This window comes from Pelecanus crispus, chromosome 3 (genome assembly GCF_030463565.1).
Source record: "Pelecanus crispus isolate bPelCri1 chromosome 3, bPelCri1.pri, whole genome shotgun sequence".
Lineage (NCBI taxonomy): Eukaryota > Metazoa > Chordata > Aves > Pelecaniformes > Pelecanidae > Pelecanus > Pelecanus crispus.
The window spans coordinates 1,381,591-1,395,762 of NC_134645.1; the positions used below are offsets into that span (position 1 = coordinate 1,381,591).

The 14,172-nt window shown below is 47.1% G+C and overlaps 1 protein-coding gene across 9 annotated transcripts in view; it reads left to right on the forward strand.

The window, feature by feature from the left end:
• The window catches only part of GZF1 (GDNF inducible zinc finger protein 1), a 15,622-nt gene extending 1,720 nt beyond the window's left edge, over nt 1-13,902 (forward strand). For 3 of the 9 annotated variants that reach the window (XM_075706750.1, XM_075706751.1, XM_075706749.1), the window contains exons 2-7: nt 3,138-4,504; nt 6,446-6,540; nt 7,548-7,715; nt 9,201-9,358; nt 9,908-10,249; nt 10,773-12,242. In XM_075706750.1, the coding sequence (XP_075562865.1) occupies nt 3,159-4,504; nt 6,446-6,540; nt 7,548-7,715; nt 9,201-9,358; nt 9,908-10,249; nt 10,773-10,817 (2,154 nt within the window). In that variant the 5' untranslated portion in view covers nt 3,138-3,158 and the 3' untranslated portion in view covers nt 10,818-12,242. Of the gene's footprint in view, nt 1-2,475; nt 2,499-3,137; nt 4,505-6,445; nt 6,541-7,186; nt 7,716-9,200; nt 9,359-9,907; nt 10,250-10,772; nt 12,243-12,269; nt 12,659-12,833; nt 12,980-13,419; nt 13,686-13,865 lie in introns of those variants that run through there. The other 6 variants (XR_012830902.1, XM_075706752.1, XM_075706748.1 and 3 more) reach the window with 6 other exon arrangements.
• Nucleotides 13,903-14,172: the final 270 nt, after the last annotated feature.

The window sequence follows — 14,172 nt, forward strand, 5'->3', positions numbered from 1 at the left end:
CTTTTATTTGAATCTCGGTCCTACAGGCTAGACCTAGTGAGCAGGCTCAGTCTGCAGGTTTTCAGGTCTTGTTCTTGGTTTAGTGGGCATGGTGGTGTTGGGTTGATGGTTGGACTGATGATCTTAGAGATCCTTTCCAACCTTAATGATTCCTAGTTTTTACTTTCATTAAAAAATAATCCAGCCACCAAGCCAAGAAACATGAAATTATTACTCTCCCCTGAACTGGTTTAGTGTGGACTTGGCCGTGTTAGGTTAATGGTTGGACTGGATGATCTTCAAGGTCTTTTCCAACCTAAATGATTCTATGAATATATCATACTTCTGTTGAAGATGTCGTGCCAGCCCAGTGCTCGGCAGCTCCGTGCACTTGCCGCAGGAGCGGCAGTGAAAACCCTTCATAGCACAATGCGTCTTACTGTACGTGTTGGAATAACACTCCTCCTCTGAACAAATTCCAAACCAGTGGAAGGCTGGCGATGAGAGCGAGCGATGTGTTTTCACAGTGGCTTTTGATTCTGCAAATACTATGGTGGGAAGAACAGGAGGTTTCTGCTTTGCAGCCTTAAGAAAAGAGGAATTGGCGCAACATGTCTGTTAACACACGCATCTGTGGTCAGCTTCTGAAACGAGCAGCTCGCCGAGTACAGTTAGGAGCTCGTTCACCCCAGCAGAAGAAGTTTGTGGTTTGGGTTCTTGTTTCCTGCTGGGGATCGCCGTTGTCTACATGCGACCACAGCTTTTGCTGTGTGCTCAGATGGGAAATAGATGGACAGGTGTGAAATAACACGATAAGTAGTTTGAAAATAATTGCACTGGGAGCGGGGAAAGTTACATTTTTATATCATCGATTATTTCAGATAAAGCATTCAGTGAGTTTTTGTTTAATTCATTCTCAAATACTTGGAGTGCCAGTCTGTCATATAACTGGGAGGAAAAAAAATTGCAGAGTATGGAGAAAGGGAAGCACAGTTTAAACATCGTCTTTTATGCTTATTTATAAGAGTCAGCCTTTCAGTCAGGAGTCAAATCACGTCATTCACATTGATGTAAAATTTCTATCAAAACTAAAGTGTAGCATTGGGGTTTGCTTGTAAAAGTGGACGATGTTTTGAGATGCTTGTTCAGCTCTGAGCTGGCACAGGCGATTCTTTATCCCCTTCCTGGGTCTTTTGTTTTAGGCCTGGTAAGTGTAACTCAGTAACAGTGGGTTTTAGGTATTTGTTAGAATAAAGTCAATGGAACTATTGAAATCTTAATGGTAAGCCTACTGAGCTCACAGTTCAAAGCCTAGGAAATAGGAAAGGTTTGGTTCTGAGGACAGTCTTTTTCTGTGGAATCTAAGGTAGGGGTTTGGGTACCTGTGGTGGATTGTTTTTCCCTGTTCTCCCGCTTATAGAATCATAGAATCGTTTAGGTTGGAAAAGCCCTTTAAGATCATCCAGACCAACCATTAACCTACACTACCAAGTCCACACTAAGCCAATCAAGGGTAGACCAGACTGAACCATGTCCCAAAGTGCCACCTCTGCCCGTTTTTTGAACACTTTCCAGGGATGGGGACTCCACCACCTCTCTGGGCAGCCTGTTCCAATTCTTGACTACCCTTTCCGTGAAGAAATTTCTCTTAATTTCCAACCTAAACCTCCCCTGGCGCAGCTTAAGCCCATTTCCTCTCGTCCTATCCGCTTGCTTGTTGCCTGAGGTTGGGGAAATGATTCCGCTTCCCCTGGGTCTTGTCTGCCTTATCTGTAAACTCCTTAGGGCAGGGGCTCCCTGTGGCTTTTTACCTTGTGCAGTATCGAGTCCACAAAGCATTCATTTTACATGGCTGCTAATAATCTCCGTGAATCTGTGTATTTTGTGGCTCTCCATTTTACAGTTTCTTGAAAATATTTTATCCAAACTGATTTAACAGAAAATTGTATTGGGATACGAGTCTAACTTTTGGTTTGTTGAAATGGGTATGGACTAAAATTTGAGTTTATAGCTCTATGGGAAGAGAAGGAGTATCTCTTTCTGATGCTATGAATATTATTCTTGTGTCTCTCATGCTCAATATGGCTTCCTTGCTGTTATATTAATATGAATTTTGTTCCATTTGTACACTTTTTTTTTTTAATTTATCTTTCTGAGCAAGATTTTTAGCATCTCGTGTATAAAAGGCTGCAAGTCTACTGTACCCGAGCATGTACAGAGAAAAGAAACCTTAGTTAACTTTTAGGAAGTGGAAAGAAATTCTTCAGATTCAAAATGCGTGCGTGCATAGTCGTTAGGAACACAGTGAAACTCAGTTGCAGGGGGGTTGTTGCTCAGAGCGTCTTCAAAGTTCACAGAAATGTTGGTTGTTCTGGGATTAAACATTTTTTGAACAAAAAATCAGGTTTTTTGAGAACTTTGGAGCAGCTTAAAACATCATTTGGAAATGCGACATAAACGGTAGCGGAGATGGTGAAGCCCTTGTAAGGCTACAAATGGGCATGCAAAGTTTAGAGGCTGTAAGTCCATTTTGAGTGATGAATTTTTTTGAAAAAGAAAACACTTTGAGGAAGTTTTATGATGTCTTAGGTTTACATGGTTCTGCAGTCTCCGATGCTTTGGCCAGTGTAAAGCATTTGGAATTTTATCTGAGTCTCGTTTAAAAGCCTTATCTCAAACGCCTGTTTAAGGAAGTGTTTGTTTAGGATTGCAGTTAACTTTTACTTAATCTTACCTTTCTCTTATTGCCCGATTAGGAGGGAGAATAATTTCTTAATTCCACACGCCTTCAAGAGAACATTTCTTTTGATCTCCCTCTGTTTGCTTTGTCCCTATTACAGGTTCTAATAGTCTCTGGTATTTCAGGTAAAATGACACTTGAGATTTAAACTTAAATTAACTTCAGAGAAATCTCTGTGTATGACTGGCAGCATGGTTTTAGATATGACTGCTTAGGATGACACTTTTGGATATCTGCGCTCCTAGCCAGACTTTTCACAGTGCTCCTTGGAAAGTCTGGTCTCTTCAGATTTAAGCACTTAGGGTGCTTGAGCTTAAGCGAAGCACTCTCAAAAGTCAGGACGTGACTTTTGGCCGCTGAAATCTTCTGAGTTTTGTTAGCTTCCGTGCAAATAGCTAACGCGCAATGTTGTTAACAGCTTTTTGCAGAGAGAAGAAAGATGGAAAGTAATGCAGTTTTACTGGAATCCAAGTCCTCTCCTATCAACCTTCTGAATGAAATGCATCAGCTGCGTCTCCTGGGCCACCTCTGCGACGTGACTGTCAGCGTGGAGTACCAAGGTGTCAGGGCAGAGTTTGTTGCTCACAAGGCTGTATTGGCAGCAACAAGCAAATTTTTCAAGGAGGTGTTCCTTAACGAGAAGGGCATGGACGGCCCACGGACCAACGTGCTCCTGAATGAGGTCCAGGTTGCTGATTTTGCGTCATTTCTTGAGTTTGTCTATACTGCTAAGGTAGAAGTGGAAGAAGACAGAGTGCAGCGTATGCTAGAAATAGCTGAAAAGCTGAAGTGCTTGGATCTCTCAGAAACCTGCTTTCAATTAAAGAAGCAGATGCTTGAATCGGTGCTGTTGGAGTTGCAAAACTTCTCAGAATCGCCAAACTCTGAGGAAGAGAGCGCTACCCAGCCAAGCATTTTGCTTGAGTCCAAAGCAGCTGCTGTGGCAGAAGCTGACCAGGCAGACTGTCCTCTGGATCCTCCAGATTCCCCCGTAGACAGGCCCAGCAACGGAATGTCTCCTGAGATGCCGGCTACCAAACCAAAAGAGAAAATGGACAAAAAGAAGGAAATGATGAAGCCTCCTTATGCCAAAATCAGAAGGGCAAGCGGGAGACTGGCTGGGAGGAAAGTATTTGTGGAAATCCCGAAGAAGAAATACACGAGGCGGCTGAGAGAGCAGCAGAAGAATGCGGAGGTTGCTGTTGAAGAAAACAAATATCCTCAAGACCAGGATACCTGTGATGTGGAGAGAGAGGAGGAAGAAGTGGAGAACAACATCAAGCCTGAAAGCGAAGAATGTGACGGCAACTTTGAATCAGAAGAAAACGTGAAAAAATCTGAAGAGGATAAAAAGAAGCGAGGCAGTAACTTCAAGTGCAGCACATGCGAGAAGGAATTCCTGTATGAGAAAAGTTTTCTCAAGCACATAAAGCACAGCCACGGCATTGCAGCCGAAATCATTTATCGGTGTGAAACCTGCAGTCAGACCTTTGCCAACCGGTGCAACCTAAAAAGCCATCAGCGCCATGTCCACAGCAGCGAGCGCCACTTCCCTTGTGAGCTCTGCGGTAAGAAGTTCAAGAGGAAGAAGGACGTCAAGAGGCACATTCTCCAGGTTCATGAGGGTGGTGGGGAGCGTCATCAGTGCCAACAGTGTGGAAAGGGGTTGAGCTCCAAAACTGCCTTGAGGCTCCATGAAAGGACGCATACAGGCGACAAGCCTTATGGGTGCACAGAGTGTGAGGCTAAATTTTCTCAGCCTTCTGCACTTAAAACACACATGAGGTATGAACAGACTTAACTGGCCTTGTTAGATTCTGGGGGGAGAAGCAGAATCCCCTGGAACACACCTTGAGCCTTCAAGTGAAGTGGGGATGTAAAACGTGACTGACTGGAAAGTTTCCCTGTTTCCTTTTTTTTTTTTTTTTTTTTTTTCCCCACTTTTCAGGTTAAGGCAGTTGCTGTCATTTTCTTTAAGCCAAAGTAGAGGTGCGTGGGCCGAGGCCTGCTGCCGCGCACAGTTAACTTTTCTCATGGGAGTAGACCTATTAAGAGTCAACGGGATGTTTCACATGAGAAAAGCAACCCCCATGCCAAATTATTTTTAGGATTAGGGCTAGAATTATTTCAGCTAATTTGATGCCTCTTTATATTCAATAGAAAAATGTTATGCGATAAGGATGAAAATGTTCTAAAAATATTTGGCCCTGTGTTAAAATCAGGAGCACCAGGTTTGGGTGCTAAGCATGGAAAACAGCTGATGTGTGACAGAAACAGGCTGACATGTCAGCATCTGGAGGTGAGCGAAGCACCGAAGGCACCCACACGGAGCCCGTGAAAGCTGTTGTAGCGCTTATATTGCAGCGAGCCTCAAAGGCGGAGGTGCGAGCGCATGGTCTTGAAAGTTCTTGGGAAGAGACGTTCTTATCAAGGCAAAAATTCTAGCTGTTAAGGGCTTTAGCCGGCTTTTATCAGTCTACCAAAGCAGTCATCTGCAGCCGAAGCTCAGGTGATAGCCAGGGAGTAAGCGTGGAGAAGGAGGGATAGAAGAAATACCCCAAAGTACCACTGCTCAGACCCAAAAAAGAGAATGCGGTAGTGTCAGCGAATTCCTAGGTGGCATTTCCTGCAAGGTAGAAGGGTTTGCTAACCACTGCTTTGGTTCGCTGCCCCTTTTGAAGCCGGTGGCTTTGCTCCCAGGGGTAGGCAGCACATCCAGCAGCATAACTTTTGCTGGAGTGCTCCTACGGTGTTATTTATGATGCAGCTGTATGGCATCTCTCTTTCATCACGGTGTCCTTTCCTAGCCACAAGTAACTGCTTTGCGCTGCTTAGAAAAACTGAGGTTTTGGCATCAGTGGAGTTTCTCCTCCATTGTGTACCACTACGGCTGTTCAGTGAGCTTGTGGAACGCTGGAAACTCAGTGCTGTCCTAACTTGTGTATTGCGAACAGTCTGTGGTGAGAATTTCTCATCTTTTTGTATATTTTTTCTTTTACATCTGTGTTCTTCCTGTTGATGCGTAGCACCAGGAAAACTGGCCTCTGTTGGCTGTGTTCCTGCGGCGCTATTCAAGAGTCCTGAAGCGTGCATGGGCGCAAAAATTTAAGCTAGAATAAACTGGCCCAGGCAGCAATTCTGTAATCTGCCCTTCCCGTGCACGCAGCCTCCCCCGGGAGATCACACTGCAGGCTTGAGGTGACAGCCAGAAAAATGACCGTATGAAAGTGGCATCTTTTTATTCCGCTCCTTGGGTGCCTCTTGTTCCAGAGTAGCCAGCGACTTGACTCGATGGCCCTGCGAGAGCAGCATGCCAGGGAACACATCACTCGCGTTCTGTTGTGGAATATTTTATTAATAGTGTCAGCAATATAAAGATACCCGCTTTATTTCAGGTCCCAAAAGATGGTTACATTTTTCTTTCAGCCTGTCTTATCTGGGTACAAGTTTTCTAAACTTAATTTTTACCTTGAAAAATTTGGTTTTCCCCTAAAGAAATTTCTGGATCTGGGCCTTGATCACACAGCGCGTGCGTGATCGAGCAATAAAAGCAGCACCGCAGAAACCACCATGCAGAGTTTGGCCCAGCTGAAGGTGTTTCTAAAAGACGCTAAAACCTTGCGTGGGCGTTAACAGTCGCTCCAGCCGCAAAGTAAAGACAGCTTGCGTTGTGCTGCACAGGAAAGAGCTCTACCGCGGTGCTTTAACGTTGCTTTCTCATTTCAGAATCCATACTGGTGAAAAACCTTTTGTCTGTGATGAATGTGGTGCCAGGTTCACTCAGAATCACATGCTTATATATCACAAACGATGTCACACAGGTAAGGCTTGCTTTTGCAAGGTACTACGTGTAGGAGGAGGCCTGCTGTGAAACCAGGAGATCTTATTTTTGTTTAGAAAATGCGCTTTTTTTTTTGTTGGGGTTTTTTTCAATATAAAATCAGATATTCTCATCCCTAGACACAATTTTACTGAGAAAGGTTCCTTAGGCGGATAGGGGGACAGTGGAGAGAGTAAAAGGAGGTGATTAAAGAGAAAAGGAGTTCCCATCTGTCTGGGAGCCAGCGTCTGAAGCGCGCTGAAATCTTCAATATCCAAAGAGCTGTCATCAGTAAAAGATCCAGTTGAATTCTTAAGAGATAAATGGTTTCTCTCTAAGTCTGGAACAGTTAGCCCAAGGAATATAAAACAGTTGTCTTGGCTTATTCTGATCTTTTTAAAAGCCCTTGTCCTTCTCCCGGCTATCCTTCGTGGTGGAAATTGGTGTTCTGAGTTGACCCTTCGTTCCACCCGCTAGTTGCGTGTGGTACTTTTGCATCTCTTAATTGACCGCCTTAAAACGGCCTGCCTTCTGCTGGTAACTTGTAACTAACCGTGAATAGCGGAAAACATTAAATTACAGTGAAATCTAATACGCTTCCAAGGCGGCTTTTCGAGACGCGTATAACTAAAATCGGCTGCTTGCAGGTGGAGGCCTTTCACCAGAGGCACGCGGCGTTGTGTTCATGATGAGAGTAAGCCAGAATACTCCCGAGCTGCTGAGAAGACTGCCAGCTGCAGATCTCCCCGGGCTTTTCATACACCGTGTAGAGCTATCGGTGTCTGGTTGGATCGGCGTGGTTGCCCTGGCGCTCGCAGGGTTTTGTGCGGATTTCCCGCAGGAAAGCTCCGTGCCTTACGCAGAGATCGCTGCTGGCACCGTGGCCTGCTCAGATCCTTTTGTGAGGCTGGCGTTTGTGTCGAGCAGCGTTCTGTTTTTGCGTGCGATGTTTAATAGCGGTCTCAAACGCTCCGTCGGTTTAATTCTCCTTTTCCACCCTTGCTGTAGGGGAAAGGCCTTTCATGTGTGAAACGTGCGGGAAGAGCTTTGCCTCGAAGGAGTACTTGAAACACCATAACAGAATCCATACTGGATCCAAACCGTTCAAATGTGAAGTTTGCTTCAGAACGTTTGCACAGAGGAACTCGCTTTACCAGCATATCAAAGTTCACACAGGTAGGAGGTGCTCTTTTTGTTTGAAACAAACCACCACAATTTAAAGACGTAGACCTCACAGTTGCATAATTCAGAGAAGGAATTTCTCAACCAGGATTTCCCAGTACTTTAATTCCTGCCCCGCGTGCACGTTTTGATTCTCGATGCAGCGTGTTCTTTCATCCACTTGCCTTCTGTTGCTCCCTGTGTAACGCCCTGAGTTACAGCAATTCTCTGAAATACTTCCAAGAGCTATGCAGGTGTTGTTAACAACGCTGCCAGGATTATTAGTGTTGTTAGTGACCGTGGAACTATGTCTATTTTAGCTCTGAGCGAAGCACTCTGGAGTGCTGATCTCGTTTTCGTCTGCTTGCCCGCCTTCCGTGTTTGCATTCTCTCCTGCTTGGAGTTGCTCTTCCGTGTCTGTTTTATTCCCATCTGCGCCTCTGGTTTTTTTTGAGTAGAAATCAGTGGCCACAGGCGCAGTAACTGACTGTCAGATGGTGCTGTCGGTGTCACCTAGGCTTTGTGTCAGCGTGGAAGGACAGAACAGTCACTTTCCCTCTTAGCAACCTTAGCATTTCTTTCCATTTTAAATCTCTTACTCTGCCTCTCCAGAGGGACAGCGCTCTGGTTTCTTCCCAGCGCTAGCTCTAAATTCCATCCTTCCCGTGGAACCTTAGACATGCTTTCTCTCTTAAGTTTTCTTATCCGCTCTCTCAAAGTCTGCGTTATTCAGCAGTACAGCAGGTTGCAAATACTCATGTGTAATAAATACCGCGCTTTCTTATCCAGCGCCACCCCGTAGGAAGTGTCCTTGCCACTATTCTCTGTTAACAACATTCTTGTTTGGCTGCCGTGCCTTGCTCGCTCTTCACTTCCCGCATCTGTGGGTCTAGCGTGGCGTTACTGCAGGGGGAGCAGGGGACATCGGCACGGCAGCGCTGATGCTAAGGGGTTTTTTTCCTGTTCTGGAATGTCATCTCTTTTCCTGTGACACCACTTGCATCTGTCAGAAAGTTTTTTGGTATCCCTTTTCCTATCTTAGCCAAGGAAGGAGTAAATGTGCTTTTTTCAAAAAGTGCTTCGTACAGTGACTGCAGGAAGACAGTTTATGACGTATTTGGAGAGAACCTAGTGGTCATGAGCAGCTCTGGTTATTGATGCTCGCAGGGTGTACCTTGTAAATAGGAAAACTTGTATTCTGGGACAGGACTTTAGTTGCTGATGGAAAATATGCGTTAAAAAAAAAAAAAACGTGGAGGCTTCAGTGGTTGTGCATTTATGCGGGCTGTGGGTCTAGCCCTTACTCTGTAAGCATCTGCTTCCTTCAGATGTGTCAAAACGTACCCAGCTGTAAGAACTCTGAAAACATCTTGGGTTTTTGCTGAAGACGCTTGTGCGTGCCTTAGCATTCCGCGGAGCGCAGGGGTCGCTGGGGTTCCCCAGTGAGCGGCACTCGTAATGCCCCGACGTCCCCGCTTTAACGCCGCGCTCTGCTTTCAGGCGAACGACCCTACTGCTGCGACCAGTGCGGCAAGCAGTTCACGCAGCTGAACGCGCTGCAGCGTCACCATCGGATACACACCGGCGAGAAGCCCTTCATGTGCAACGCCTGCGGCCGGACTTTCACGGACAAGTCCACCCTCCGACGGCACACTTCGGTAAGAATCCGTCACTCCGCTGCCTCGTAGCCCAACAGCCTTCTCCATGGCCACGTACGGAGCAGTCCAGGCCTGGAGGGGACTCCCTGTCCGGTTTTTGTTCAGGTTTAGCGCATCGTCCTCTCTCTGACATGGCGTTGCAATACTCCAACGCTTTGTGTTCAGGCCCGAGTCTGTGCGGCCGTTCTTAATCCCGTGTGGATTATGGAGCCCATGTAGGTCACGCCTGAGGACTGTCAGCCGCAGATTTATTTTGTGACCTCTGAGTATCTTCCCGTGCAAGTGGCAGGAGAATTGTCTGGGCCAGGCTCGCTGCTGGAGCCGTTAGATGCTTTGTGGAAACGGGAAGCTCACCAGGGACAGAGATTAGTGCATGCACGTATACTGACCTAGTTTGGGGATAGTTACGTGGGATGGGAAGAGAGCGCTTTGCTACCAGAGTCGGGTGTGTGCTGGGTCCAAGCTTTTGCCTCCCGGACAGTCATCACATGTTCAACCTTCTGGTTTTTGGGCTTTTTTTTTTTTTTTTTTTTTTTTTTTTTTCCCCAGATACACGATAAAAACACGCCCTGGAAGTCCTTCCTTGTCATTGTTGAAGGAGCATCTAAGAACGACGAAGGTCACAAAACGGAGCTTCCCGACGAAGAATACGACGTGTCACCTAAAATACCAGAGAAGCTGCTGTCTTTCTCTGAAAACGGCCACTATCAAAACTTGACTGCCGTCCCGGGGAGCGTGACTGCGCTGCACAACAGCGGTTCTGCCGCGGGAACAGACTGTAAGTCGGACGGGACTCCGGGACCCCAGGAAGCCCTTATAGCGACCACTTTAAGCGAGCTGACGGTGCTGCATACACAGACGGACTCTATTCAGCCGCAGCTTCATGCTCTGGTGAATATGGAATGATTCAGTATTTACAAATCCAGCTGAAGCTGCGCCCGTTGTGTAGTCCTTTGACTTTGCCAATAACCCGCTGAGGGAACTGGGGGAAGCTATTACAAAGAAGCAGGGCTAGCGGTGAAAGACATGCACTGGATTTCCAGAATTTCCTCAGAAAAAAAAAATGCATTATCCGCCTACAGCGTGTACAGCTCCATCTCCTGAGGGTAGGGCAGAGTAACGCCACAACGGCGTGGGGGAAAGGAGGCAGAAATCCCAGGAAGTTTTATTCCCTACAAATAAAGAGGCTGTAGTTCAGCTTGTTGGCTCTAGCAGGCCTGCAGCGCGCGTCGGTACCTATATTCAGATAGGTTATAAAGACGGTGCGGGTTTGATTTCCAGTCGATCTGATGACATGCGTACAATCAAGAGAAATGACGTCGTGTTTCTCAGCCTAGTAGCTTAGTGAAACGAATTGCGTTTTCCCTAGTGGAAATTCGTACATAAAATGAAGTTTTACTAAATTGCTTTTCAGGAAATGTTGGTTTCTCTCTGCTTTTGCCAAAGATCCAGCCAGTGAGCCAGCTCGCTCCTTGGGAAGAGGAGTGGGAGCAAGCTTCAGGAAGACGTAGAGTTTTCATTCCAGGAGTTTCAATTCTCTAGTTGCAAAATGGGCAAGCGGGAGCCGAGTGCTGTGGCCGTACAGGTGGCGGTGGTGGTATTTTTACATTTTGGCGAGACCCAGTGCTGTTTGACACTTGCATTCGGTCAGTATTCACCTTCCAGCTGCTCCAGCTTGCATGTAACTTGGCAGTTAAGAGACGAAAACATCTCTTGTAAAAATGTCTCTGAAAAGTCATATTTCAGCTGTGCTGGGGAAGTGAGGGTAGAGCCACAGCTTATTGCAATTTGCCCGTGAACTTCTAAACCGTTTTCTGCTGCTCCAGATAGGGCAGCAGTGCTCTTCTCTCCACCACCACTGAAATGTCACCGTTGCTCTGAACTGCAGCCCTACTTTTAAATTAAGTAATACTCCGGTGGGAAAAGTTACTGTTTTGCTGGCGAGCTGCTAGAGCTGATTCCACCAGTGCAAGAGCCTGCAGAGGTAAATTCAGTCACAAACGGGAGGCAGGCGGGGTTCGTGCGACTAAAGGGATAAAAAGATGCAAATAAGTGAAAAACAGGCTGGGCCCTTCAAGGGATTTAGGCCTTTATTTCACGCACTGTGAATACTTTGTCTGTGAGACTGCGTTGGAGCCTGGCCGGCAGTTCTAGGCTAGTGTCTAACTTCCCCCAGCGTGGCGTTAAGAGGCAGGCCTTAAGAATGTAAGCGATGAATAAACTTAAAGAGTTCAGAGGCTTTTCCCAATTCGCATCTGCTGCTAAATTTTAGTAGAACAGCCCTGGCACCGCGCCTTTTTTTTTTTTTTTTTTGTTAGTTTTAACTAAGGCAAGGTGACAAAGTCAGCAGAGGGCCCAAGGGTCCCAAGCGTGACTTCCCTTCAGCCCAAAGCGCAGCCTCACGCAGCCGCCCCTAGCACCGCTTCTAGCAGGGCAGTTTCCTTCAGGTCTCCTCCCCTTCCCCAGGGAATACGGCCCCTGTTCTCCCCGCTCACGGCCAGCAGCTGGGAAAGCTGTTGCACAGGCAAACCCGAGCTTCTGTCCAGGGTTAAGCGTTTTCGGAAGCTCAGGCGCCTTTGCTGACACCCGAAGCTGAACTGGAAGGAGAAAGTTCCTTCCGCTGACCTCGCGTCAGCCTCACAGGAGTACCTGGGAGGGTTTTCCCTGGGCAGGGAAGGAACCTTTGGAATAGTTGGCGCTGACAAAGAAACATCTGACCGGGATGGCTCTGGGTTTTGGGAGCGGCCGTAAATCAACAGCAGCTCGGTGGTGCGGTTAACACTGCCAATGCGGGACCAGATTCCCAGTGCCACCATGTACAAATCTGGAGCTTTTTCTCATTCCTTTTCCCGTTTTGCATTTCTGTTGTGTGGTGGGTTTGGTTTTTTTTTTTTTTAATATATTTCCACAGAAACTTTTCTCAGCTGAAGCTGTGAGAACAAACTTTCTGAAAGATTGCGGTAGCGTCAAGGTAAGCACAATCACGCCTGGTCAGGGCCCGTTCTAAGGCTTAGGGGTTGGCAAAGCAATAACGATACCCAAACCGCGGCACAGAGCTATTTTTGAACCTTAAAGGGACATCCGACGCGTTACCACGGAATCATAACTTAAATCTATAGAATTTTTTTTTAAAAGAGAACGTTTCCGAGAGGTTATATTTGAAATATTTATTCAAGCACGATGTTCCTGTTGAAGCTTAGGATTCCCAATGACCGATGTAAAGCGTTTGTAGATATAATATTTAAAGACTGAGCGTTAGGACCTGTAGCCAGGGAAACTTTTGTACTCCAGGAATGTACGGGAGTGAGTTAACTCATATGAACTGTTCTTATTAAAATATTAAAATCCTAAGACCGACCCCTCCAGTGACTCGCTGACCCTATCGAACATGCTGGGAATGCGCCAAGCGCGGGGTACGCCCTCCCGCCGCTCCGCTGCAGGGCTGAAGCTGGGGGGTGCCGCTCCTCTTCCTCAGGCCCTGCCAGAGCACGGTGACAGCCCGCGCTACGCCTTGCCTTTCCGCGCATCGGGATGGGTTTCTCGGAGCTTACCTCGCACTTCAGAAACACGCCTGAAAAAAACAGGAAGCGCGACACTTCGGGACATTCCCGTTTCCTACAGGTAACACGTGGTACCCCAGGCAATTAAGCGGTGTGACGGTCACTCTAAAACCTTTAGCCTGTGCTTTCCTGTACGAGCGTTCACCCTTAACAGGTCGCCGACCTCACAAGGGCGGCGCCGCGCACGCTGGCTTTTATCGCCACACCCCGCGGCTTTACCGCAGGCTCCAGCATTTTCCAGGAAAAGAACATTTTACCGCTACTTAACATTCATGATTTTCACTTTATTAATGTACAGATTCACACAGAACATTATATTCTTGCTAAGGCCGTTTCACTCAGAATTTTTTAGAGTACAGAGTTGTGTACTGGGGCGGGGGGAATACAGCAGTGGCAGATTGTCATTTTAGAACTGTCACAATTTACCACGGATACACCGGAGGACATGCTGCAGCCTACGTACACAGAACTAATGTTTGTATTTTAATGATATTACTCCAGAGCGCAGCAACAGACCACGCAACCCCACAGGTACGGTCTTCTGCTCCACCAGCTCCCTGCGCGTTTTATCACAACTGCGTATAATACTGACAACTGGGAAAGCGAGCAAACGAAAAAAGAAAGGTGGAAAACGCTCGCCTCGGTTCTGCGTGACGCCAGGAAAAGTAAAACTCGCAGCCTGTGCCTCGGCACCCCTCACCAAGGCTCCAAAGGTGCTGGACAGCAGTCAAGACAAACCCGTCAATACGATGGGTCTAAGGAAACAGGTAAATTAACCAAAAATGGTTCCAACCCCATCCTCCTAACGTGGGTAAGCTCACAGCACTTACATCTTTGGGCCCTCTTGTCCAAAACGAGAGCGAATCTGCAGCTAAGCCAGCTTCAGCGAGGAGATCATCCACCTACCACATTAACCGCGTCCTAAGCCCAGTATTTTCTCTGCCCAGTGGAGGTGACGCAAGCACGCGAAGGACTCCGGTGCCGGAATGCGAAGCCTGGGAAAACGTCCGTCAGTCCTCGTTTCTGGTGAGCTGAGGCGTGCAGCCGTCTCTCGGAGCGTCTCGGGACCGCACGCTAAACGGAATGGGAAGTATTTCTCTGCCAAGTTTGCGGAAAAACACACACGACATGTGGCGGCCTAGGTTTAAGTGAGGGGTTTGATGCGGACAGAGGTTGATGGTGAGCGGTAGCCTTAAAAACCTGTCTGGGGAGTGAAGAAACTGAAGCTGCTTGGAAGAAAGAGCATCAGCCAGC